The sequence below is a fragment of the Culex pipiens genome, chromosome 3, assembly GCF_016801865.2.
Source record: "Culex pipiens pallens isolate TS chromosome 3, TS_CPP_V2, whole genome shotgun sequence".
Classification (NCBI taxonomy): domain Eukaryota; kingdom Metazoa; phylum Arthropoda; class Insecta; order Diptera; family Culicidae; genus Culex; species Culex pipiens.
Window position 1 is genome coordinate 15,703,626 of NC_068939.1, and position 24,349 is coordinate 15,727,974.

General features: G+C 33.1%; 2 protein-coding genes across 5 annotated transcripts in view; both read right to left on the reverse strand.

Annotated features, from left to right (window-relative positions):
• The window catches only part of LOC120418039 (neurocalcin homolog), a 328,306-nt gene that overhangs the window by 66,337 nt on the left and 237,620 nt on the right, over window positions 1-24,349 (reverse strand). The gene's annotated exons all lie outside the window — the stretch shown is intronic.
• Window positions 1-24,349, reverse strand: part of LOC120418038 (neuronal calcium sensor 2) — a 280,465-nt gene that overhangs the window by 23,959 nt on the left and 232,157 nt on the right. For all 4 annotated transcript variants that reach the window (XM_052710711.1, XM_039580283.2, XM_039580284.2 and 1 more), the window contains one exon: window positions 14,736-14,864. In XM_052710711.1, the coding sequence (XP_052566671.1) occupies window positions 14,736-14,864 (129 nt within the window). The remainder of the gene's footprint in view (window positions 1-14,735; window positions 14,865-24,349) is intronic.

Here is a 24,349-nt window from a genome sequence, read left to right on the forward strand (position 1 = left end):
TATTGTTGAGGACTATTGAGAAAAAAATATGGTCACGGAAAAAAAATTACGTAAAATACGTATTTTTATTTTCGAAATTTTCGATATGTTTAAGGGAACAAAAACCCGCAACTTTGAACCGCAACCCGAAACATGGTCAAAAAATCTGCCGCTGAGTTGTGTAAAATGTGATTTTTGGAAAAAATCTAAATTTCATGCAAAAACAAATTTGAAGTAATTTTTTAATGTAAAATTGAATTTGCAATCGAAAAATACTCAACAGATTTTTTGATAAAGGGCTCTGATTTCATGATATAGCCACCGAATGTTTGATTTCAGCTAAAAATTTGCAGTTTTTCTATTTTTTAAAATAGTGGCCATGAGTGACCATTTCTATATATATTTTTTTTGAAAAGTTCAGAAAATTTGCTAAAAATTGTCTAAGAGGCATTGAAGATTGGACCTCCGGTTGCTGAGATACAGCCACTTTAAGTAAAAGTAGCACGGAAATTGAAGTTTATCAAGTTTTACATTGGATATTACGCCCATTTAAAATGCTAGTCTTGATTTAATTTTTTTCAAAATATTTTTTTCAAAAACATCGGAAAATTTCACGAATGTTTCATGTTTTAACATTGAAAATCGGACCATTAGTTGCTGAGATATCGACATTAAAAAATGGTGGGTTGTTTAGGTGTTATTTTGCTGTTTGATTTCGAAAATTGATTTTTTTTGTATATCACAATATTCTTAAAAAAATGTCAAAATTGTTTGCTAGTAACTTGTTAGATACTCTTATGTATTCAAAACAGATAGCAAAACTTCACAGCTCGATATCAATAATCCATCCAAAATTTACTATCAAAGTTTTTCGATTTCAAAAACTAAACCAATCGGAAAACGGCAAAATCCTTGTGGTACTTTTTCGCCAAAAATATCCATTTCCATAATTCTATTGCTTCCCAAAATTGCAATCGCCATTCCACCAAGCAATCGCACGCCAACTCTCAAGAATTCTGCAGATAAGCAAAGAAAAACAAAATATATATTCCGGAGAACTCCTCGCGGAACTTTTCCCGAAGAAATGGGACTGCAAAACTATTCCAATTCACCGGTGCACATAAACCAAAAAGAACCCGTAACGAAACACAAAACAACAAACAACTTGAGATCTTTCCTCGTTACTCGCGCTGAACTCCTTCAACCCCCGTCGCTTCTCTGCCCGGAGGAAAAGCAACAAAAAAAAAACCTCCGTCGTGGGTGGATTCACAAACAAGATTACCAGCTTCGATAACGGCGATATACCTTTTCGCCACATAAACTGTGGCGGTTCTGGAGGGCAGAGGGGGGGGGGGGAAGGCTTCCAGGAAAATGCAATGAAAATCGATAATCCCTTTCGAGTGCTTCTTTGCTGGGGAGGGTAGCAAGAGACTTAAGACGCCCACCTCAAGTGGACATCGCGGCCAAAGCACTTGCGACAGCAGCTTTTGGTCGAGTCCTTTCCCTGGAGGATGTTCGCAAGAAGACAAATCTGGGGGGGGGGGGGGGACGATACTTGCTTCTTGTTCTGGGAAGGTGGGGGGAATACAAGTCTGATGCTATTTTTAGCCATTTTTAGTCACTTGGAGAGGTGAGAGATTGGGGTTTCTTGAGTATGTAAGAATAATCCAGAAAATAATTTTGATTTAAGAATTTTAAAAACTTTCCATATATTTCAACGAACAAGTTGGCTTTTTGTCTTGTCCAAAACAAGTCCTCCATCGAAAGCACTGTGTGTCTTATAGTCGACATAACTCGCAGGTATTTTTAGTGTCTCATAAACACATAAACACTGAGAAGGTGAAAGCCCCCACAAACTGTCTCTTCTGGTCACGATTAAATCAGGACAACCCGAGCAGACGGTAATAAATTTGGAATAACATTTTTTGATATTTAAAAATACTAGGCCAATGACATTTTATGTTATTTAAGTTTTGTTATTCGCCGTTATGATTTTTGTGTTATTGGATTAATATTGTAATAAGAGACTAATAACATTTTACGTTATTCTTCGAACAAATCTTTGTTATTAGGTTTTGTGATTTTAACAACTAATCCGATCATCCCAATGACAGTTTGAGGTATTCTTCCATAACAAAAAATGTTATTCAAAAGTTGTTTTGTTGTTATGATGACATAAACTGTTCAACTCTACTCTAGAACTCTAGATTTTTCAAGAAGAAGCCATAACACTTTCTGTTATGTTAACATTATTTGTTATTGAAATGGTATAAATTGTGTTATTACCGTCTGCCCGGGAAGGGGTAAAATTCTCAGCAACATTCTTCCCAGCCACAATCCATGCCTGAATTGCGGTGCTAATGGATGTGAACGGCGACAAGCTTGGATGAGATTTTAAGGGGAAAATGTTCCAGCAACTTGAACTTCAGCAGCGAGTCTTCTTCGCCAATTCCCCGGAAACTCCCCGGGAGAATCGAATTTCGATCATTACCTGAGTGATATAAACAGAACCACTCGCGCGGAGGTTGATCGGAAAAATCACATTCACAGTGGTAGGTTGTTTTTCCTCCCTCCCAGCCACGAGATTAGGCAGAATCTACCTCGCGGAAACGTTTGCAAATTTAATAACACTCGGATGACGACGACGAGCGTTGGCATTTTCCGGATTTCCTGAGCTACCTCCGGCGGACGGGGACGGGGAGGATTCTCTCTTTTGCTGTGTTTCCGCTTCGCGCTCACTGCAGGGAGAAGAACACACTCAGAATCGAATCCATTCATCAGCGGATCGATTCGCAGGGCGATTTCTTGCGGGGGAGGGGATTTTGCTGTTTTTTTTTGCTTGAGCTGTTTGCGTCATAAGGAATAAAAGACTTTTTTCAGAGTTTTAAGAAAACAAAAAAGTAGAATGTCAAGCACAAAAGCTGTTCCAAGTACCAGAAGCTTATTTTCATATGATCTCTTGGAAATGCAATCCAAGTTCTGTACTTAAATTCAAAAGCATCTCCAATTTTTTTCTAAGGAATTCTAGGGGATGTATATCGCAATGAATGCTGAGATGGTAAGTCAAAAAGAAAAATGACTAGCAAAATTATTTAACTTGACATACCCTTGCTCAATTTTTCTTTAACTTTAGAAATGGCTTCAGTTTATATTGGAATAATTGTTTAGAATTTTGCAATTTTTTTTCGAGATATTTTATTTTGTATTTTGTTATTCGAATAAAACTTTGACCATGGTAAAGAAGCCATTTTTGCATAAGTAGCTTTTCCGAGAACGGCGTGTTTTCTGGGCAACCTTAAGGAGAAAAAATAGTCGTCGCTTCTTTTAAATGTGCCTTATAGAAAATTTTCTCAGCTTTCCAATGCTTTTAAGAACAAAATGTTTCATCGAGAATTTTCTGAGATATCTTTATTTTTTGTTTTAAATTTATTTGAAACATTTCAATAACAGTTCAGGAAACTTGTAAAATGATGTGTTTTTTGTGTCATTTACTCATCAAAATGTGCAAAATAAAACAATAAACAACGTTGTAAAAGTTTGCAAATCGATAAACATTTTAAAAATAAAGTTTGTACCAAGTTTTTGAATACGTGGGATTTATTTAGAAATTAAAATCATAAAACCGTATTAAAATATATGTTCACAAGAATTAATAGATAATTACATCATCTTTGTGTAAAAATATCAGCTGTCTTCTCTGATTGAGCTTGGATTTAGCTGATACAACCGAAATTTTTGCAGGTTTGAGATTTTTAAGGGTATTACTCGATATTTATGAATAAATATGATATTTCCTTAACCAAACATAACCAGTTGCATGGATACCAAAACATGTTATTTACTCGAAATTGAACTACAAATTACTGTGGATAATTTTCAGGAGAAATACTTTTCATGAGTATTAAAGGTTTTTTTAGTTTATTTTTTGTATGAAATGATCAAGGAATCAGCAATATCATAGAAGTTTTATCTTTTTTAAAAACGTTTTACAAGTACCTTGCGTTTTGTTTAAATAGCTTGTAATGAAGGCTTCTGTTTGATTTCTTTTTTAATTATTATTTTATTTTTGCTTGATTCAAAAAAAAATGTTTTTTAAGATGTTTTCAACATTTTTAGTTGAAACACACGTATTTTATTGCTACTTTTAAATGCATTTTCAACAGTAAAACATTTTTTTAAATTTTATTTTTACTTCATGCTCATGAAAATATTACTTTTGAAGCTTGCAACAGTAATTTGTAGTATATTTTTGATTTTCGATAATGTTTTGTATTTATGTTCTTGGTTCATTTTTGTTTAAGGAAATATCATATTTATTAATAAAAATCCAATAACACCCTTACCAATCAGCTAAATCAGAGTAGACACGTGATATATGTACACAAAAATTATGTGAGAATCTAGTAATTTTAGTTTTTTTTAAATTTAAATACGGTTATATGCTTTTAATTACAGAATAAACTCCGAAATTTCAAAAACTCAGTTAAAAATATAATTTTCAAAAAGTTTAGCGATTTGCAACCTTCTACAAAATTGTTTCTTGTCTTATTTTTCACATTTTGATGAGTAAATGACACATGCCGAGCAAATCTTCACACAATTACCAAAATGGGTATGGGAATACTTGAAACAAAAAACAATTGGAAGGAATTTTCTGATCCATATTGTGTGTTCGGCAACTTTTCAGAAAAAATGGTACAAGGAAAAAATACTGATTCTTATTGGACTTTTTATCACCATAAGTTGAATTCCGTAAACACGTATTTTTATAGATGATGCAAAATGAGAAGTTATGTGGTTTAGAAAGAAATCAAAAATATGTTTAAATCGTTTTTTTTTTCAGGGATGTATAGTTATGTGTAAAATTACTCAACCTAAAAACTAAACCAATTTAACTTAATAAAAAAATGCATCAATTCCAATTTGTATGTTAATGAAAATGATTTTTTTCGAAAAAAAATCATATTTTTTAATGAAAGTTTTTTGTAAAATTTACGAGGATAAGCCCCACCACATTGTCGATATGGAAAAAGAGAATATTTTGTTAAATTTTCTGCTCCTTTCTCTTTTAATTTTTTTTTATTAAATTTTTATTTCAATTTTATTTTAGAACTTCAAAGGATTTATCAAACTTATATTCCTTGCGGCTGTCCATAAGTCACGTGGTCACCTTTTTGCCTTCCTCACTGAGGTAAGGCTATAATCCTGCTCTAAAAATGAACTTCGTATAAAAACGTCGTAGACCCACCTTCATGTAAACATATCGACTCAGAATCGAAAACTAAACAAATGTCTGTGTGTATGTGTGTGTGTATGTATGTATGTGACCAACAAACTAGCTCATGTTTCTCGGCACTGGCTGAACCGATTTGACCCGAACTTGTTGCATTCGACTTGGCTTAGGGTCCCATAGATCGAGTTTTATACAGATTGAATTTTCGATAAGTAGTTCAAAAGTTATATATAAAAATGTGTTTTCACATATATTTGGATCTCACTTAACTGTATGTAAACTATGTCCGGGTCCATCATCCGACCCATCGTTGGTTATGTTATCAAAAGACCTTTCTAACGAGTCTAAAACATTGAAGATCTTGCAACCTTGTCTCGAGATATGGCCACTTAAGTGATATTGATGTACTTTTTTGAAGCCGGATCTCACTTAAATGTATGTAAACTATGTCCGGATCCACTATCCGACCTATTGTTGGTTAGATTATCAAAAGACCTTTCCAACGAATGCAAAACATTGAAGATCTGGCAACCCAGTCTCGAGATATGACCACTTAAGTGATATTGATGTACTTTTTTGAAGCCGGATCTCACTTAAATGTATGTAAACTATGTCCGGGTCCATCATCCGACCCATTGTTGGTTAGGTTATCAAAAGAACTTTCCAACGAGTCCAAAACATTGAAGATCTGGCAACCCTGTTTCGAGATATGGCCACTTAAGTGATATTGATGTACTTTTTTGAAGCCGGATCTCACTTAAATGTATGTAAACTATGTCCGGGTCCATCATCCGACCCATCGTTGGATAGGTTATCAAAAGAACTTTCCAACGAGTCTAAAACATTGAAGATCTGGCAACCCTGTCTCGAGATATGGCCCCTTAAGTGATATTGATGTACTTTTTTGAAGCCGGATCTCACTTAAATGTATGTAAACTATGTACGAATCCACTATCTGACCCATTGTTGGTTAGGTTATCAAAAGACCTTTCCAACGAATGCAAAACATTGAAGATCTGGCAACCCAGTCTCGAGATATGACCACTTAAGTGATATTGATGTACTTTTTTGAATCCGGATCTCACTTAAATGTATGTAAACTATGTCCGGGTCCATCATCCGACCCATCGTTGGATAGGTTATCAAAAGACCTTTCCAACGAGTCTAAAACGTTGAAGATCTGGCAACCCTGTCTCGAGATATGGCCTCTTAAGTGATATTGATATACTTTTTTGAAGCCGGATCTCACTTAAATTTATGTAAACTATGTCCGGATCCACCATCCGACCCATTGTTGGTTAGGTTATCAAAAGACCTTTCCAACGAGTCTAAAACATTGAAGATCTGGCAGCCCTGTCTCGAGATATGGCCACTTAAGTGATATTGATGTACTTTTTTGAATCCGGATCTCACTTAAATGTATGTAAACTATGTACGAATCCACTATCTGACCCATTGTTGGTTAGGTTATCAAAAGACCTTTCCAACGAATGCAAAACATTGAAGATCTGGCAACCCAGTCTCGAGATATGACCACTTAAGTGATATTGATGTACTTTTTTGAAGCCGGATCTCACTTAAATGTATGTAAACTATGTCCGGGTCCATCATCCGACCCATTGTTGGTTAGGTTATCAAAAGACCTTTCCAACGAGTCTAAAACATTGAAGATCTGGCAACCCTGTCTCGAGATATGGCCTCTTAAGTGATATTGATGTACTTTTTTGAAGCCGGATCTCACTTAAATGTATGTAAACTATGTCCGGATCCACTATCCGACCCATTGTTGGTTAGGTTATCAAAAGACCTTTCCAACGAGTCCAAAACATTGAAGATCTGGCAACCCTGTCTCGAGACATGGCCACTTAAGTGATATCGATGTACTTTTTGGAAGCCGGATATAAAAAATAGATGAAACTTGTGTACAGCCATTGTTGTGAGGAAGGCTCCAACCACATAGGTGGATTAAGTTAGTTTTTCAATTGAAGACAAGTTTTTGTTTGTACTTTTTTATTTGTTTCAAACTTGTCCAAACAAAAGCGGTACATAAAAAAATCACGAATGAATTTTCTGTTCGATCTTGAACAAAGTTGTACGTATTAATGAACAAACATTGCCGATTTTTTTCATGATCATATAATTGCAAAAATTCAAAAATCCGGAAAATCAGGGGACAAAAGAATATTTTTTCAAAAAAAATATCAAAATTTCAATGGAAATAGAAGTCTAATCAACTGAGAACAATTTTAAATGATTTTTTTTGCATTGAAAATCATATTTAACATGTTTGGAAATATTTTAAACTTTTATAAAATTACAATGTACAGCACCGCAAAAACTTTTTTTTCTCGCAAAAATAAAATTTTCGTCAATATTTAGAAATTTTGGAAATCAATGATTGCAAAACAACTGGACAGGTGTATGATGCATTTTAAAACACAATTTTTTGCCCCCCTCCCCCCTCGACTTTGATCATCATCATATTTTTGATCTATATATTAGACCTTATAGATTTAGTTTATTTATTTTATAAGTCCTGTAAAATTTTTAACTAATTTCAAAGATATTATCCAAATAAAATTTTCCTCTTATATGAAAGATTTTGTTTCTATTAATATTTTGGATTTAAAAAAAATGAAAGAAAGAGCTGAATTGAATATTGTTGTAATGATATTTAAAAGTGTTTTGAAATGTCATTTAAAATTGGCATTAAATTAATTATTTTTGCTAGGGGCCTTCCATAAACAACGCGGACATTTTATGTGTGGAGGGAATTTGGCGATTGTCCATGTTCCATACAAAACAATGTTTGGATGGAAAATTGTCCTCGAGAGGTATCCAAAAAAGTGTAAAATGGATAAAATTTTCTTCAAATCTTTGCTTTAGTTCTATTCTGTCGATAATTGTTGTTAAGAAAAATCTTAAATAACTAAAAAGAACACTTAGAACAAAGCAATTTAGAAAAGCTTGGTGAAATTGATGAAGTGAATTCAAAGTTGATTGAATATAAAATTAAACATTACAACGATCTGGCCTAAACGGCACTAATGTTAAAAATAATCGCGTTACTGGCCAAAGTGCCTCAAAAATTGTCTTTTTTGGTTCATAGAAAAATTATGATTTATGACTTTTTGTGAAAAAAATAGTTAAATAGTTAAAAACAGTTTCCAAAAATGACTAAGGCCGATGCAAATCTCGTCGAGGAGGGGGGCTAAAATTTATAAAAAAAAATGAAATAACAAGCCATAGTCTCAAAATTTGAATGCAAAAAGTGTTTTTAAATGCATATTACACTAGTTTAGTGGTTTTGCAATTATTAGTTTTCCAAAAAAGTAAAATTTGACGAAAACAAAAAAAATATTGAAAAAATTTGTTTTGCGATACTAAACACCGAACATTTTCAAAAAATCAAAAGATGTTTAAATCAACCCAAACAAGCTAAAAATGATTTTAAATGCAGGAGAATGCATTTTAAATCAATTTCAGCTGATTGCACTTAAATTTCCATTGAAATTTGGAAGTTTTTTGATTATATTTTTTTGCCCCCTGATTTTTGTGCAATTTTTGAAGGGATCAGATCCAAAAATTCAAATTTTTGCTTGTTTTTGGATTTTTAATGATGTTGATAATTTTCTCAAATAATAATGAATTAATTTGTTTTTCATTATTACATAACATTGTTAAATTTGTTAAAAAAAAATTGTTGAATTTATTTCCACTACTTTGTGCAGTAAATATTTCCCACTCTCGCCAGATTCATCGTCGTTTCGTAACAGGTTCCACTCACTAAACTGTGTGCACCGCTTTGAAAAGTACCATACCGTGATCCCAGGGTCTCTAAAGTGTCCTGTTTTAATTTGTGTCAAGTGTCAAGAGTTACGTGATGTGACACTGTCAACTCGTCGTCGTCGTCGGTGGCTGCGAGAAAAAAAACACGAGCAAACCTAAGAATGGAAGAACCCTTTTTGAGGAAATAGCCGGGAAGAGGGCTGCAGCAGACTGTTCTGCAAAGGGGCGGAGCTTAATGGTGCAGTGCACGGTAGGGGAAATAAAAACAAACTGCCAATGAAAGCTGCTACCGGCACTTTATTGAGTGCTATTTTTAGCGTAAAAGTCCTCTCTGTCGAGAGGATGGCTGTCTCCTCCACGAAACTATTGGTGTTCTGACACAGGTCCTGAAATAGTCACAGCCATTAACTTTGCTTCGTTCTGTTTAAAGAGTGTCTTGTGTTTGCAGTGATTGACAGTATGGTACCATACAGTTTGCAGTTTTTATTTAAAAAAAACCCCAGCGTGATATGACCATAACCTCTTCACGCGAGATGCCCCATATTTCAAAAAACTAATTTGCCCCGCAGAGATCCCCGCCGGGAAATCCAAAAAGTCCTTGAGTCGCAACTCGTCGTCGCCGCCACCACAACTCGTCGCTTCGAACGACGACTCCTTCAGCACAAAACTACCGGCAATGTGATTAACAATGTCATTATCGTATCCCACAGCCACTGCACATCCTTAACCACTCTGCAAACTAAACTGGCTGACTGGCTGACGACGATGTTGCTCTCCGATGGTGCACTTTGAACTCTACCATCTCCTGATGTGACGACGAGGAGTTGGTTGCGTGCTCAACGGAGTGACATTTGCCCACCGACCCCCCCTCCCTTCTTTTTTACGAAATGTGCATCAAAGCCATATCTAACTCAATTTGGTAGTGCACGTTTTATCCCCTAATGAAAAGCTTCTTGTAAATAGCAGCATGATACGCCACCGTGGAACATCAACTGGTAGTTGTTGAGAGACTGCCCCAACTCGGGGGAAAAGAGCGCTTTCAACGGTTGGGTTAATTATTCTGGCATGGGTGAGTTGGTAGTTTTGCAGTTTTTGATTAGCAATGTTTATGAATTGATGTTACATGGTCATTAATACAAACTAACTTTTGGAAGCAAATTCTGTTGTGATTTTGTGCATTAGAGTTGAGAAATTGTTATTTCCTTCTTTCCAAATTGATGAATTGGTTTGTAAAAAAAAGCCAAACTTTATATCATGTAAAGACAATACTTCAGAGGTTGAGTTGAAAATATATCGATAGTTTCAAAATGTTAAACATCTCATTCCAGTGAGAATAAACTTGTTGACCAACAGTTCTTTAAAACTACCGTTTAACAATTTTCAGTCTGACAGCTTCTTTTTCTTTGCCCACAAAATCATTTCAGTCATAATTTACAATAAGCGAATACCTGTCCCACCGTCCCATTATATTAAATTGATGGCAATGGGACATTTTTGGAATTATTTCATTCTAATTTTCCGGGGTTAATAAGAATTCCCGAAATAAAAAATTTATTGAACATTGTTTTGATCCTGGTTCATATCACAATATGCAACAGAGTTGTGTATGACAGCAAGTCATGGTCAAATAAAGTGACAATATCAATGAATGCTTGTAAAAAATTATAAGACTTATTTCCAAATTAACTGTCTACTGCCCAATTTTTTCGATTTTTTTAATTTTTCCCTTGTTTAGTGGTCATTTTGAGCAACGAAAAACTTTACGTCTCTTGTTTGATTTTTTTTTTTTTTGCATTTTAATTTTCATTTATCTTGTTAGGATAATATTGTTTTTTGATAGTATTTGGCTTACTCTACTACCTGCTATAATTACCTATTGCCTATCTAGTTTTTTTTTATTAATTTTTTTACAGTTTTTTATTTTATCTGATTTTTCACACTTTTTCTACTGAGCAATTCTCTACCAAATCGGTCTTTTTTCTTAAATTTTAATTTTTGTATTTTTTAATCCGACTGAAACTTTTTTGATGCCTTCGGTATGCCCAAAGAAACCATTTTGCATCATAAGTTTTTCCTTATTATTTTCCATACAAATTTGGCAGCTGGCCATACAAAAATTATGTATGAAAATTCAAAAATCTGCATCTTTTGAAGGAATGTTTTGATCGATTTGGTGTCTTCGGCAAAGTTGTAGGTATGGATATGGACTACACTGAAAAAAATGATACACGGGTAAAAAATTTTGGTGATTTTTTATTTAACTTTTTGTCACTAAAACTTGATTTGCAAAAAAAAACACTATTTTTAATTTTTTTTATTTTTTGATAAGTTTTAGAGGACATCAAATGCCACCTTTTCAGAAATTTCCAGGAAGGGCATAAAATCTTTGAGCGAGTTATGAATTTTTGAATCAATACTGATTTTTTACAAAAAAAAAAAAAAAACAGAAAATTGGTCCCAAAAATTTTTCAACTTCATTTTTCGATGTAAAATCAAATTTTCAATCAAAAGTACTTCAATGAAATTTTGATAAAGTGTACCGTTTTCAAGTTAAATCCATTTTAAGGTGACTTTTTTGAAAATAGTCGAAGTTTTTCATTTTTTTTTAGTGCACTTGTTTGCCCACCTTTGAAAACAAAATTGAAAAGCTGAGAAAATTCTCTATATTTTGCATTTTTGAACTTTGTTGGTACAACCCTTAGTTGTTGAGATATTGCCATGAAAAGGTTTAAAAACAGGAAAATTGATGTTTTCTAAGTCCCACCCAAACAACACACCATTTTCTAATGTCGATATCTCAGCAACTAATGGTCCGATTTTCAATGTTAAGATATGAAACATTCATGAAATTTCCCGATCTTTTCGCAAAAAATATTTTCAAATTTTTTAAACCAAGACTAACATTTTAAAAGGGCGTAGTATTGAATGTTTGGCCCTTTTGAAATGTTAGTCTTGGTTTAAAAAAATTGAAAATATTTTTTTCAAACAGATCGGAAAATTTTACGAATGTTTCATATTTTGACATTGTAAATCGGACCATTTGTTGCTGAGATATCGACATTTGAAAATGGTGGGTTGTTTGTGTGAGACTTAGGAAATCATCAATTTTCCTGTTTTTTTAATCTTTGCATGGCAATATTTCAGCAACTTAGGATCGTATCAACAAAGTTCAAAAAAGCAAAATATAGAGAATTTTCTCAGCTTTTCAAAAAAAAAAAATTTCAGAGGTGGACAAACATGCGCACTAATTTAAAAAAATGAAAAACTGCGATTTAAAAAAATACCTCAGAATGGATTTAACTTGAAAACGGTGCACTTTATGATAATTTCACTGAAGTACTTTTTGATTGAAAATTTGATTTTACATAAAAAAATGAAGTTGAAAATTTTTTGCGACTATTATTACGATTTAAAAAAAATCAGTATTGATTCAAAAAATTATAACTCGGGCAAAGATTTTTTGCACAACCTGGGAATTTCTGAAACACATATCAAAACATGAAAAAATCAAAAATATTGTTTTTTTTTTAAATAAAGTTCTAGTGACAAATAGTTAATTTAAAAATCACCAAAAATGTTTTTAACGTGTATCATTTTTTTTTTTTCAGGGTAGTCCATATCCATACCAACAACTTTGCCGAAGACACCAAATCGATCAAAAAATTCCTTCAAAAGATACAGATTTTTGAATTTTTACATATCATTTTTGTATGGACAGCTGCCGAATTTGTATGGAAAATTATATGGACAAACCTATGATGCATTATGTCTTCTTTGGGTATACCGAGGGCAAGAAAAAAGTTTCAGTCGGATTAAAAAATATGAAAATTAAAATTCTAAAAAAGACCGATTTCGAAGAGAACTGCTCTGCTTTTAAAAAAAATATAAGACTTATTTATAAATTAACCCTCTACCGCCATTTTTTTTCGATTTTTTTTATTTTTCCCTTCTTTATGAGGTCATTTTGAGCAACGAAAAACTTTACGTTTCTCATTTCAAACTTTTTTTTTTTTTTATTTTCATTTATCTTGTTAGGTTTGCCATGTTTTCTGATAGTATTTGGCTTACTCTAGTACCTCCTATAAAAACCTTTTGCCTATCTTTTTTTTCATAATTTTACAATGCTTTAAAAAATCAAGAACTGGTTGAAAAATAGATTTTTCACGATTTTTTTTATTTTTTTTTTAGTTCCGGTTCAGGTATATCGAAATGTATGTACTGTGAATTTTCGTTATTGAAGCACATCATTTGATTGAGTGGCGAATTTTTCAAATAATTTGTCACGTAAATTGTTACGTACTCTTTTCGAATTCTTCATTTTATACCCACAGAACTAAGGGTCAGTTTGCTTGACAAAGTCCAAAAAATCGAAAATGACAAAGCTTCACCACTGATAATATATGATCAGTGTTAATGAACTTCTTGTTTTCATTTTTGAGAAAATATTTTCCATTTTTAAGAAAACTGTTAAGGCAGTATTTTTTTTTTTGGTAAACCACGTTCTGAATTATGATTTTTTGTTTAACTATCCTTTGAAATTGTAAAAGAAGAAAATGTTTTCTTTTTCCCTTCCAAAAACCATTCAGGACTTACTTGAGGATCCTATGGAAAATTTCCCTTATCGTCTTAAAAAAGCATCAACATTTTTCTTCTTCCAATTTATCTCCCAATTATCAATTTCAATTCAAATGCCTATTTGGATAATCGTTAAAGAATCAACGATGATTGCAAACCCAGCAAAAAAACTAATAATCTTGCTACTCTCTGATAAAATAAGTAAAATCATCCACAATCTGGAGCGATGAAAGGTTGATGCCTGACGATTTGACTTTGCTTTATTTTCTAATGAGCTTGAATCCTACAGATTTTTCATTTAACAGTTGCGGCGTAATTTTATTTTTTTTTCATGATTCGGTCTAAATTTTAATGAAAATTGCTGCCAAACATTGTTATAGGTTTTTTTAAATTGATAAAAAAAACTACATCAATAGAGAAAGACTAACTATCATTTGAACACGATCCATGATGCAATGTCAGATTTCAAACGCTCTTTTTCCAGATTAATCAACACAACATAATTTAAACACCTTTTGAGTCAGAATTTGTCAGAATTTCTCAAAAACTGAAAAAAAAAACTTAAAATGACTTAATCATTTCCGAACATTTTTTTAAAGACTTAAATTGATTCTACCAACCGCATTGATCCATTACTGAGATTAATTACGTTCCACATATTATCCTTTCATTCCAGGCCAAAAAACCACGTCGACCTTTGCAAAAAAAAACCTTCCCCTTTGCACGTGCCAATTAGCATATCGAAACATATAAACTATTCTCACGCACGACCACCCTTTTTTACATTCGACAAGGGGTTGACGTAATAGGGTAAAATGGCAATTCTGGAACAATACTTTGAGTTTTTTCTTCTACAAACTAGACATTCTTCTAAAATTAAAGCGTGAAATCCAGCTTTTCCACACTTGACCTATTTTTTACCCCTTTGCTTTCCATCAAAAGGACTAAATCCTCCAAGTTACCAAAGTGCCTCCCGGGGGGTGCCATTACGTGGGCCACTTTCACCATTTCTTCCCCATAACCACGACTGCGAAGTTCTAAGAGCTTGCGTGCTATTAAATAAATTGTAGCGCCACGCTGAATGGGGGAGCACGCATAAAAAACCCGCTTGTAATTACGCCAAGGCGCCGCCGTAATTAATCCGGGCAAGTGAACTTACCTGGACGATCTTGGTCATTTCCTGGATGTCTATGACACCGTTGCCGTCCACGTCGTACATTCGGAACGCCCACTTCAGCTTCTCCTCCGGGGTGCCGCTGGATGTCACGTCGATCGCGAGCAGGAATTCCTGCAAGAAAAAGTTTGCTTGTTTTAGAATTTTGAAGTTAATTTACGTTCGGTACTTTACGGTAACGATGCTGTTTAGCTAAACGGTCAAAGTGCTGAAAGTGGGGCACTTCTGCAAAAAACCTGGATTCATTTAGATAAAAAAGGGACAATGTTTAAATGTGCTGGTGATTAGGACAAGAGAATAACGTCCTTTTCTTTTGAAATGAGGGTAAATTATGGTGAAAAGTAGCAAAAACTTGGACAATTTACAAAGACAGACCGTGGAAGGTTCAGGTAGGTTAGTTAAAATGCTTAATTTTAATAAGCTGGACGGTGACGGATGATTTTTTGGAAGGAAAAAAACTCTTTTCAAGCTCGAAAACTGTACGATTTCACATGTTTTATGTGACTTTTCCAATACAGTCCAGACTCGATTATCCGAAGGCCTCGGAAAAAATTCACTTCGGATAATCGAATCTCAAAAAAAAAGTTTTTGTTCGCTGTCTTATTTTTAATTGTCAAGCTTAATTATGACGCCTAAACTACGCTAAAGTGATTTAAATTGTTTAAACCAAGATGGCGGCCAATATGGCGGTGACGAAAAATTGAAAAAATGCCTTTCATTATTTAATAACTAGCAATCTACAATTCAAATTTGACTAAAAAGGGGTAGCAGAATTCGAATTTGATGAAAAGAAAAAAAAAACAAAACACAAAGTGGACGTGGTTCGATTATCCGAAGTCCCATACCAAACCTTCGGACAATCGAACTTCGGATAATCGAGGCTTCGGATAATCGAGTCTGGACTGTACTATGAAAATAAAGGATTTTTTTGGGTAGATTCATTTTTAAATTTGATAATCGAACTATTGTTGGCCGAGATATTAGAAATCAAAAAACGAGGGTTAGTTTTTAAACACTGAGAAAATCTATTTTTTCTGTTTTTATCAGTTTTTTTTTTAAATTTACTCCGCCAAAATGGGCAATCCTGGACACACTTAAAAAAAACACTGCGATTTTTTGGCTACAACTTCAAAAAACCATTAAAAATGATTTAAAAATCACTTTTAGCAAAAATTCATAAATTGATCAAAATTTTTTTTAGCATTCTGCATTTTTTAGAAAATACGACTTTTTATGTCATCTAAAATACATATCAAAAATTTGTATTTTTTTTTTCAAAATAATTTTAAGTGGCAAAACATGATTTTAAAACTTGCATAAAACATTTTTCTATGATCATTTTTTTTTTCAGTGAAATCCAGACTTATCCAGACCTACAACTTTGCCGAAGACATCAAACAGATCAAACTGATGAGGCAAAATGGCTTCTTTTGGGCATATGGAAAAATGGCAATAAATATACATCCATATCCATCCATTGCTCCAATAAAAGTAACAAATTGCTCAAAATGATTAAATAGAAATACGAACAAATTAAAATTTTCGAAAAAAATGACAGAAAAGATGTTAATATGTTAATTGTTATAATTTTTACAAAATGGTCAAAATCAAAATAACCAAGAAAGATGTTTAAAGATCGATTTATCAAGTTTGTAAGTTATGAACAGGACGATTTTTAAATTGTTAAGGATTCTTAGTGTTTTTTAATGTGTTCCAAGGACAAAAAGCGTTTTAACTTTAGTTACTTCAGAGAAGTATTGAATTTTCCATGAAAATATTCAATTTTTTTATTTTAATGCTTTGTTTTGGAACATTTTAGAATTCTTTTTAACTCAATGGTTATACAAATTTCAAATTGAAAATGTTGTTTTTTTCCTTTAATTAACAAAAATGTAATAGAGAAAATTTCAAAGATATATTAAAAACTCATAAGTAAATAAATAATGGGTCTCGTGGCGCAGGGGTAGCGGCTTCGGCTGCCGATCCCGATGATGCTATGAGACGCGGGTTCGATTCCCGCCTTATCCACTGAGCTTCTATCGGATGGTGAAGTAAAACGTCGGTCCCGGTTTCTCCTGTCTCGTCAGAGGCGCTGGAGCAGAAATCCCACGTTAGAGGAAGGCCATGCCCCGGGGGGCGTAGTGCCAATAGTTTCGTTTAAGTAAATAAAATCATTCAGAAACCATACATATTAATAGACACTTTTCAAATGTTTAAGATTATTTCATGGATTCTGTTTTTTTTTTTTGTCTTTTCAAAGGTGCTTAATATTTTTAAGTAAAATTACGAATGTTCTTATATATAAAATTTTTTATTCATAATTTTATCAGTTGCTAGAAATTGCATGATTTTTTTCCTATATTTTGTAAATATTTTTTAAACGAAAGACAAAAACACAACAAATGTAGTAAAACTATTTTTGGAATATTGAAAATTACAAATACGCGTAGTACTTCTGTTCTTATTAACTAAATTTCAATAATGAATAAATTTTCTACAAACTGAGACTGATTTTTCTATTATTAATAAAAAAAATCAGTTTAGCAATAAAAATGTAAATTACTACAATTTTGTTATGTTCATATCCTACCATCAATTTAGTTTTGATAAAATGCAAACAAACGATACTAAAACGTTACCAGTCAATTGCAAATATTCTTTCGAATACATTTTCCATGTTTCTTCAATTTTGGACACTTTTACACTTGAAAAAAAAATGGAAATCATTTTTTTACATGACTGCATGATTATGATTTTTAGTTTATGTTTTCTTTTTTAGGCAAAATAAATATTGCAAATTGTCATGAAAGTTATAAATTGAAACTAAACAAAAAATCAATTAACTCCAGCAAAGAATAAAAATAGAAATTATAAAAAAACTCAGCTGTTAAAAAATATGTCTGAAAATATTATTTTCATATAAAAAAATAGTAAAAAAACATCATTACATCTGAAAATGAGTTTATATTTTATTTCAGAAAAAAAGTAATTTTACCGATAAAAATGTGTAAAGAAACTACTTTTTCGTTGTAATGTAACTTTAGCAGTGTAAATTCATAAATTCATTCACACAGGAAAAAAAATGATGGTAATATTACATCCGGGAAGAGGTACATCTTTCATGTCACAAAAAATGTATAATTTTGCCTCTAAAAATGTTTGACCACTTTTCTGTTGTAATGTCGCTTTTTCAGTCTAAATTGAGGTAACATTACATCGTAAAAGAGGTTATGTTCAACCATCCAAAATTACAAATTTACACATTTTTTTACTGTGTAAAAGAGGTAATATTAATCCATTCAATTTAAAAACATCAAAATTTACATTATTTTTTTTTTGCTATGTACTCAATCTTTTGTAAACTATTTTCAGTACAAAGAGTACAGAGCAATTCTCTACGAAGTCGGTCTTTTTTTTAGAATTTTAATTTTTGTATTTTTTAATCCGAATGAAACTTTTTTGAAGCCTTCGGTATGCCCAAAGAAGTCATTTTGCATCATTAGTTTTTTCATATAATTTTCCATACAAATTTGGCAGCTGTCCATACAAAAACGATGTATGAAAATTTAAAAATCTGTATCTTTTGAAGGAATTTTTTGATCGATTTAGTGTCTTCGGCAAAGTTGTAGGCATGGATATGGCACCAAAAAAGTTGACCGAAATCTGAGAGAACTGCTCTATAATTATCTTTATCATAATTTTAATGTTGGTATTATAGATTGGTAAATGAAGAGAGATTCATGAATTTTAAATTATTTTGTCAAATTTCATTGGTAGCTAAATTGATACATTTAGAATTTTGTGATATAATTTGACTAATTAGACCAAGGCCGAAGGATGAAATCATTAAATATAAATTTGTATTTGATATTTTGTAAATAAAGAAAATGAATCCAACATTTTAAAAATCTAGGCAATAAAGCAAATTATTAAATGCTTTTGAATGAACAAATCGAACTACTTATTTTGCAAAAAAAAAATACAGAACCAAGTTCCAGTCCCACTTCATCCCACAATTAATTAAGGTCAGCTCCCGTGACCTAGCCCTTGCCTTGTTGTCTTTCCATCAGCGTAAGAGCACCAAACCACCCAGACCACCTGACTTCTTGTTTATCTCATCCGGCCAGAAAGATCTCAAAACACCCACGAGTGTATCCCGTGGTACGGGATTCTCATTAATCTTCACCCCAGTGGCCTGCGCGCCGTTGCGACCCTTAACTTGGCAGATGGATGTCAGTCAGCGTCAGTCAGAGATGGTCTGAGAAGGTCCTCGTCGGCCCAGAGAGTGACACGCGAAGGAGATCAAAGTCTGCACCACCCCCAACAAACAATTTTCTTAGCGGATTAAGTGTAAATGTGAAGAAGGTGAGGTTATGTTTTCTCGGTTTCACCGAGAAGAGCTGTTGTTTGATTTATCCTGATGAGATAAGCTTTGTTTTGATGGTTCAAGTGCTCGCAGAGATGTGTACCTTCGTCAAAATTTTGAGATACTGTCTAGGACTGTGATGGTTTAGACAATGCGAAGCTATTAGTTAGTTAATTAAGAAGATTGATGAAAATTTAAAACTATTTTGAAAAAGCTTGCGCAAAAAATTCGCTTCAAATTATGAAATCAGGTTAAGTTAGCTTAAACAATCAAAATTCAATTTTAATTACCAACTTTCGAAACATTCTCCCACACATTCACCACCAAAGTCGTTATCGCTTTGTCTTCGGAAATATGTGCTTTCCCGCGCGAACTTTCCTAGTTTTCCACCCCAAGCGCGCGCGAAACGAGTAGAAAAACTTTCTCGTCCTAGTTTTCACCGCAACATATTTTCGACTGAGACTCCATGGAAAATGGCGACGACGATGAAAAGGTGAATTTGTTTCCCCCCCGACCTTCACGGTGCACGGTGCCACCCACCAATCAATTGTTATTTTTTGCATGGTTTTCCCCCCCTCCAAAAAAGCGACCAGGTATTGTACCACCGAGAAAGTTTGGTCTTGCGGAAATTTGGCTTACCAATTTGTTCCAACTTACCAAACACACACACACACTAACATTTCACCACAGTCGACATGGGATAATTATGCTGGTTCCGAATTTAGGGGCTAACGAGAAATCGACCAGACATTCCTCGAAGAGGTCGGCGCAAAGTTTTCCATTCGGGGAAAAATTACGATTTTCTTTTTGTAGAATCGATTCCAATTGACGTCTCCCTTTCCATTAGGAACGGACGATAACCGTCGTCGGTCGAGAAAAGTTTCTTTGCTAATCTTCGCCATAGTTTTGTGGGATAATTGGGGTAATTATGTGACAATAAAGTTTGGCATTGTTTGAGGCAGAGAGGAAGGAGAGTTGGGGGTAGTGTCTTAATTGCAAATCGAAGGAACTAAATCGGCCAAAGATATTGGGAGAACCCGAATGATACAATAATTGCCTGTGATCAGGTCGAAATTAGATGATTGGGAAATTACGTTATTGAAGTCTTTTAACGAGATACCTTACATTTGGAGGCTTCAGATCCTAAGATTTCTTTCGAATAAAATTTTCAAATGCGCCAATAATAGCAACTGAAAATCATAAAAACTAATTATATTAACAAGCCATAAAAAAATAATTTTCATTATAACTAACAAGTGATATTTTTATTTTAATTGGAAGATACAGTGAAAAGTCACACTTATAAAAAACATAGATTGATGCCAAATTGTGTGTTCAAAAATCGTGTAAAATTCTAAAATACGTTAGTTATCATCTCGTCACATTTCATTGCACATATTCCACATTAATTGAGGTAAAGTTATAGCGAAAATGAGATAATATTCCACCAACAAATATTTCTGCCATCAAAAATTAAAAGCTTTAAAATATAGAAACGACTATCCTTCCATAAAAAGCATTACTTTATTGGTTTACTCGTTCAAATGATTGAAAAATTTAATCAATTATTCATTGTTACATTTCCTATTTTTCTCATTGCATTGTCTTTGTAAATAAATGAATTTTTTCTGACTAACAAGATATTCAATTGTTGAAATTTTGAACGTGAATCTTAATTAAAATTGACAAAAAACTAAATTATTCGGATACTATTTTTGAGATTTTTGATTTGAGATTTTATTTTTTTTTATATTTTTGAAGATAGTACTTTATCCAGCATTCCCACTGTCAAAAGTAGCCATTTTGCATCATTTTTCCCCATAAAAGTCCTTGTACAATTTTACGGACTGTCCATACAAAATGGGAATGTGAATTTTCGAAAATAGGTTGAAAAAAATCCCGATTTTTTTATTTGACTTTTTGTCACATCAAACAGAATTTCATAAAAAAAAAACTAGAGCGTCCAATTACCCGTCCTTAAAAATAATTTAATGAAAAAAAAATTAAAAAAAAAATAAAAAAAAAATCCCGTCCCGGGAATTTCCGGGATTTCTCGGAAAAAAAATATTTCCCGATTCTCGGGTAGTTTGTAAATTTCCCGGGAATTCCCGTAATTGAAGCGGGAGTTTACATTTTGCTAACTTCTTGGCACATTTTTTTTTTAATTTACAAAGAGTAATACTAAAAAAAACTTAATTTATTTTATTCAATTAAATTTACTGTTCTTATAACTTTCAGTTTCTCTGAAAATTTGATATCAAGAAAAAAAAAATCATGGTAATATTACATCTGGGAAGGGGTACATCTTTTATGTCAGAAAAAAGGTGTAATTTTACCTCTGGAATTGTGTAATTTTACCACTTTTCTGGTGTAATGTAACTTTTTCAGTCTAAATTGAGGTAAAATTACATCATAAAAGAGGTAATATTAAACCTTCCAAAATTACAGCTTCCAAATTTACATTATTTTTTTCTGTGTATATTTCAGATAATATTAGTTTCTGAAAGCTTTCACAACTGGGATCTTGTTTTTTCGTAAAGCAACAAAAATTAAAATATTTTGGAATGCAAATTAACTCTTATAATTCTGGTTAGTTTTTTAAACCATAATTGTTGTTATATCATCGGAAAATAAGGTTCCTCTTTTCGCCAAGAACAAAATTAAGTTTTTTTTCTCGATTATATTTACAAAATTACATGAAAATTGTAAAAAAATATCATTTGTTGTCTCAAAGACGGTTGCGCAAGACGAATTTAGTTGATTTGTTTAAAAGTGTTTAGAAGTGTTTACAGGAAATTCGTAAAAAAAACAGTTTCCCGGGATTTCTGTAACCCCGGCAAATTAGACACTTTTATAAAAACTAACTTAATCCACCTATGTGGTTGGAGCCTTCCTCAAACATTGCCAAAAATGGCTGATTTGATGGGGTTGTACACAAATTTCATCTATATTTTTGATCCGGAATAAAAAAGTACATAAATATCACTTAAGTGACCATATCTCGAGACAGTTGTTGTTGTTGTTTATTTATTTATTTTCGGCAGCTTTAACCTTCGCGGTCATTCGCTGCCCCAGATCTCGAGACAGGGTTACCAGATCTTCAATGTGTTGGACTCGTTGGAAAGGTCTTTTGATAACCTATCCAACGATGGGGCGGATGGTGGATCCGGACATAGTTTACATACATTTAAATGAGATCCGGATATATGTGAAAACACATTTTTATACATAACTTTTGAACTACTTCGAAACTTCAATCTGTATAAAACTCGATCTATGGGACCCTAAACCAAGTCGAATGCAACAGGTTCGGGTCAAATCGGTTCAGCCAGTGCCGAGAAACATGAGCTAGTTTTTTGGTCACATACATACATACACACACACATACACACACACATACACACAGACATTTGTTCAGTTTTCGATTCTGAGTCGATATGTATACATGAAGGTGGGTCTACGACGTTTTTATACAAAGTTCATTTTTAGAGCAGGATTATAGCCTTACCTCAGTGAGGAAGGCAAAACGTTACTTTATCCACCTTTAAGTGGTTGGTGCCTTCCTCACATTCATAAAGTGAATACACTACACAGCGTATAAATAACACTTATTTTTATCAAAATATCTGAGATCAGGCCTCAAAACAAAATGTATTGAACACACTAATGTACTTATAACTTTTGATAGGGTTGTCAGATCTTCAATCTTTTGGGCTCGTTGGAAAGGTCTTTCGATTACCTATCCAACGTAGGTCGCATAACAGATCCGGACAACTTTTTCATCAAAATATTTGAGATCCGGCCTCAAAAAAGTGTATAAATAACACTTAAGTGCTCATAACTTTTGATAGGGTTGTCAGATCTTCAATATTTTGAACGCGTTGGAAAGGTCTTTCAACAATATATAGCATGACGGGTTTTCTTACAAAAACCACCCTTTTAACAATCTTCCGAAGTTTAGCTAAAACCGTTTTTTTAGCATAACTTTTGAAGTACTTTTCTCAACTTCATAATATTAACTAGGGTCTTTCTTGTGGGACACCAAGACGGATCGAATGAGACCAAAACAGTCTAAATCGGTTCAACCAGTCCGGAGATAATCGAGTGCATATTTTTGGGTGCACGGACTCACATCCAGACACAGACAGTGTTGCGGAATGAATTGTTTTTTTTACGCGAAGTTTTGTTTTGTGAAAATGTTTCGGTCAAAATTTATTATATTAATCAAAGAGTTATTTGAACTTTTGTGAGCTTGTATCGTGTTAAAGAGTGAACAAACATAAGAGCTCGTCGGTCTTTTCGGGGGTTTTCGTAAATCCCGATTTCCTGTTGAAGATAAAACCGCAGGATCGTGTTCATGGCTGCTAAGGAAAATCTTCACAAGACGCTCGCCAGGATATGTGTCGGATCGACATGAGGAACATCAAGCTGTCCGTGATTGAGGACCCGCAGCTGGACGTCCGGACCCCTGCGACTGAAAAACGTTTGGATGTTTTGAAGCAACCGATAAAAGGGGCTACCGGAAGTTCCAGAAACTTGGTGAGATCTATCCAAACTGAAACTGTGACATTTTGCCTACTTATTAACCATTAAATAATATGTTTAAGGGAAATAATGATTTAAATGTTCGGTGTAGAAACCATTGACAAAATATCAAGTTTTTTCTTGCAAATATCTTTTTACCTAAACTTTTACATTCTGTGCTGATCTGTGGTCGAAAAATTAAAAAAAAGATTGTAAAAAAGTCATTATTTGACTTAAACCTACAACGATTTTGAAATTCAAAAATCTATTTAACGTGGTTTTTTTTCAATGAAAATTAAAAAAATAAAGATTTTTCTCAGTAGTTTATTTTTTGGAAAATTTTAGAGTGGGTATTTTTTCGGAGCATTCGAAATTAAAGCCCGACAAAATTTCAAAATCAAATTTTCAATCAAAAAATCATTAAAAAAAAACTATGTGCACTGTTTTTAAATAATTTATCTATTTTTTGCAATAATGTTATACAGCAGTTCCTTACGAAAGTTAAAGAAAAAACATCAAAGTGCTTCGATTTGGCTCAACATTTTCTGGGGGTTCCTTGGCCAAAATAATTCGACCCGTATTTTTTTGTTTGGCCATTAGGGTGGCCTTCGCCATGTTAGGGTGGTCCAAAAAATTGCCATTTTTGTCGATTTTCACAAAAACCACTTTTTTTCAAAAAATCATAGCTTCGCTCCATTTCATCCGATTT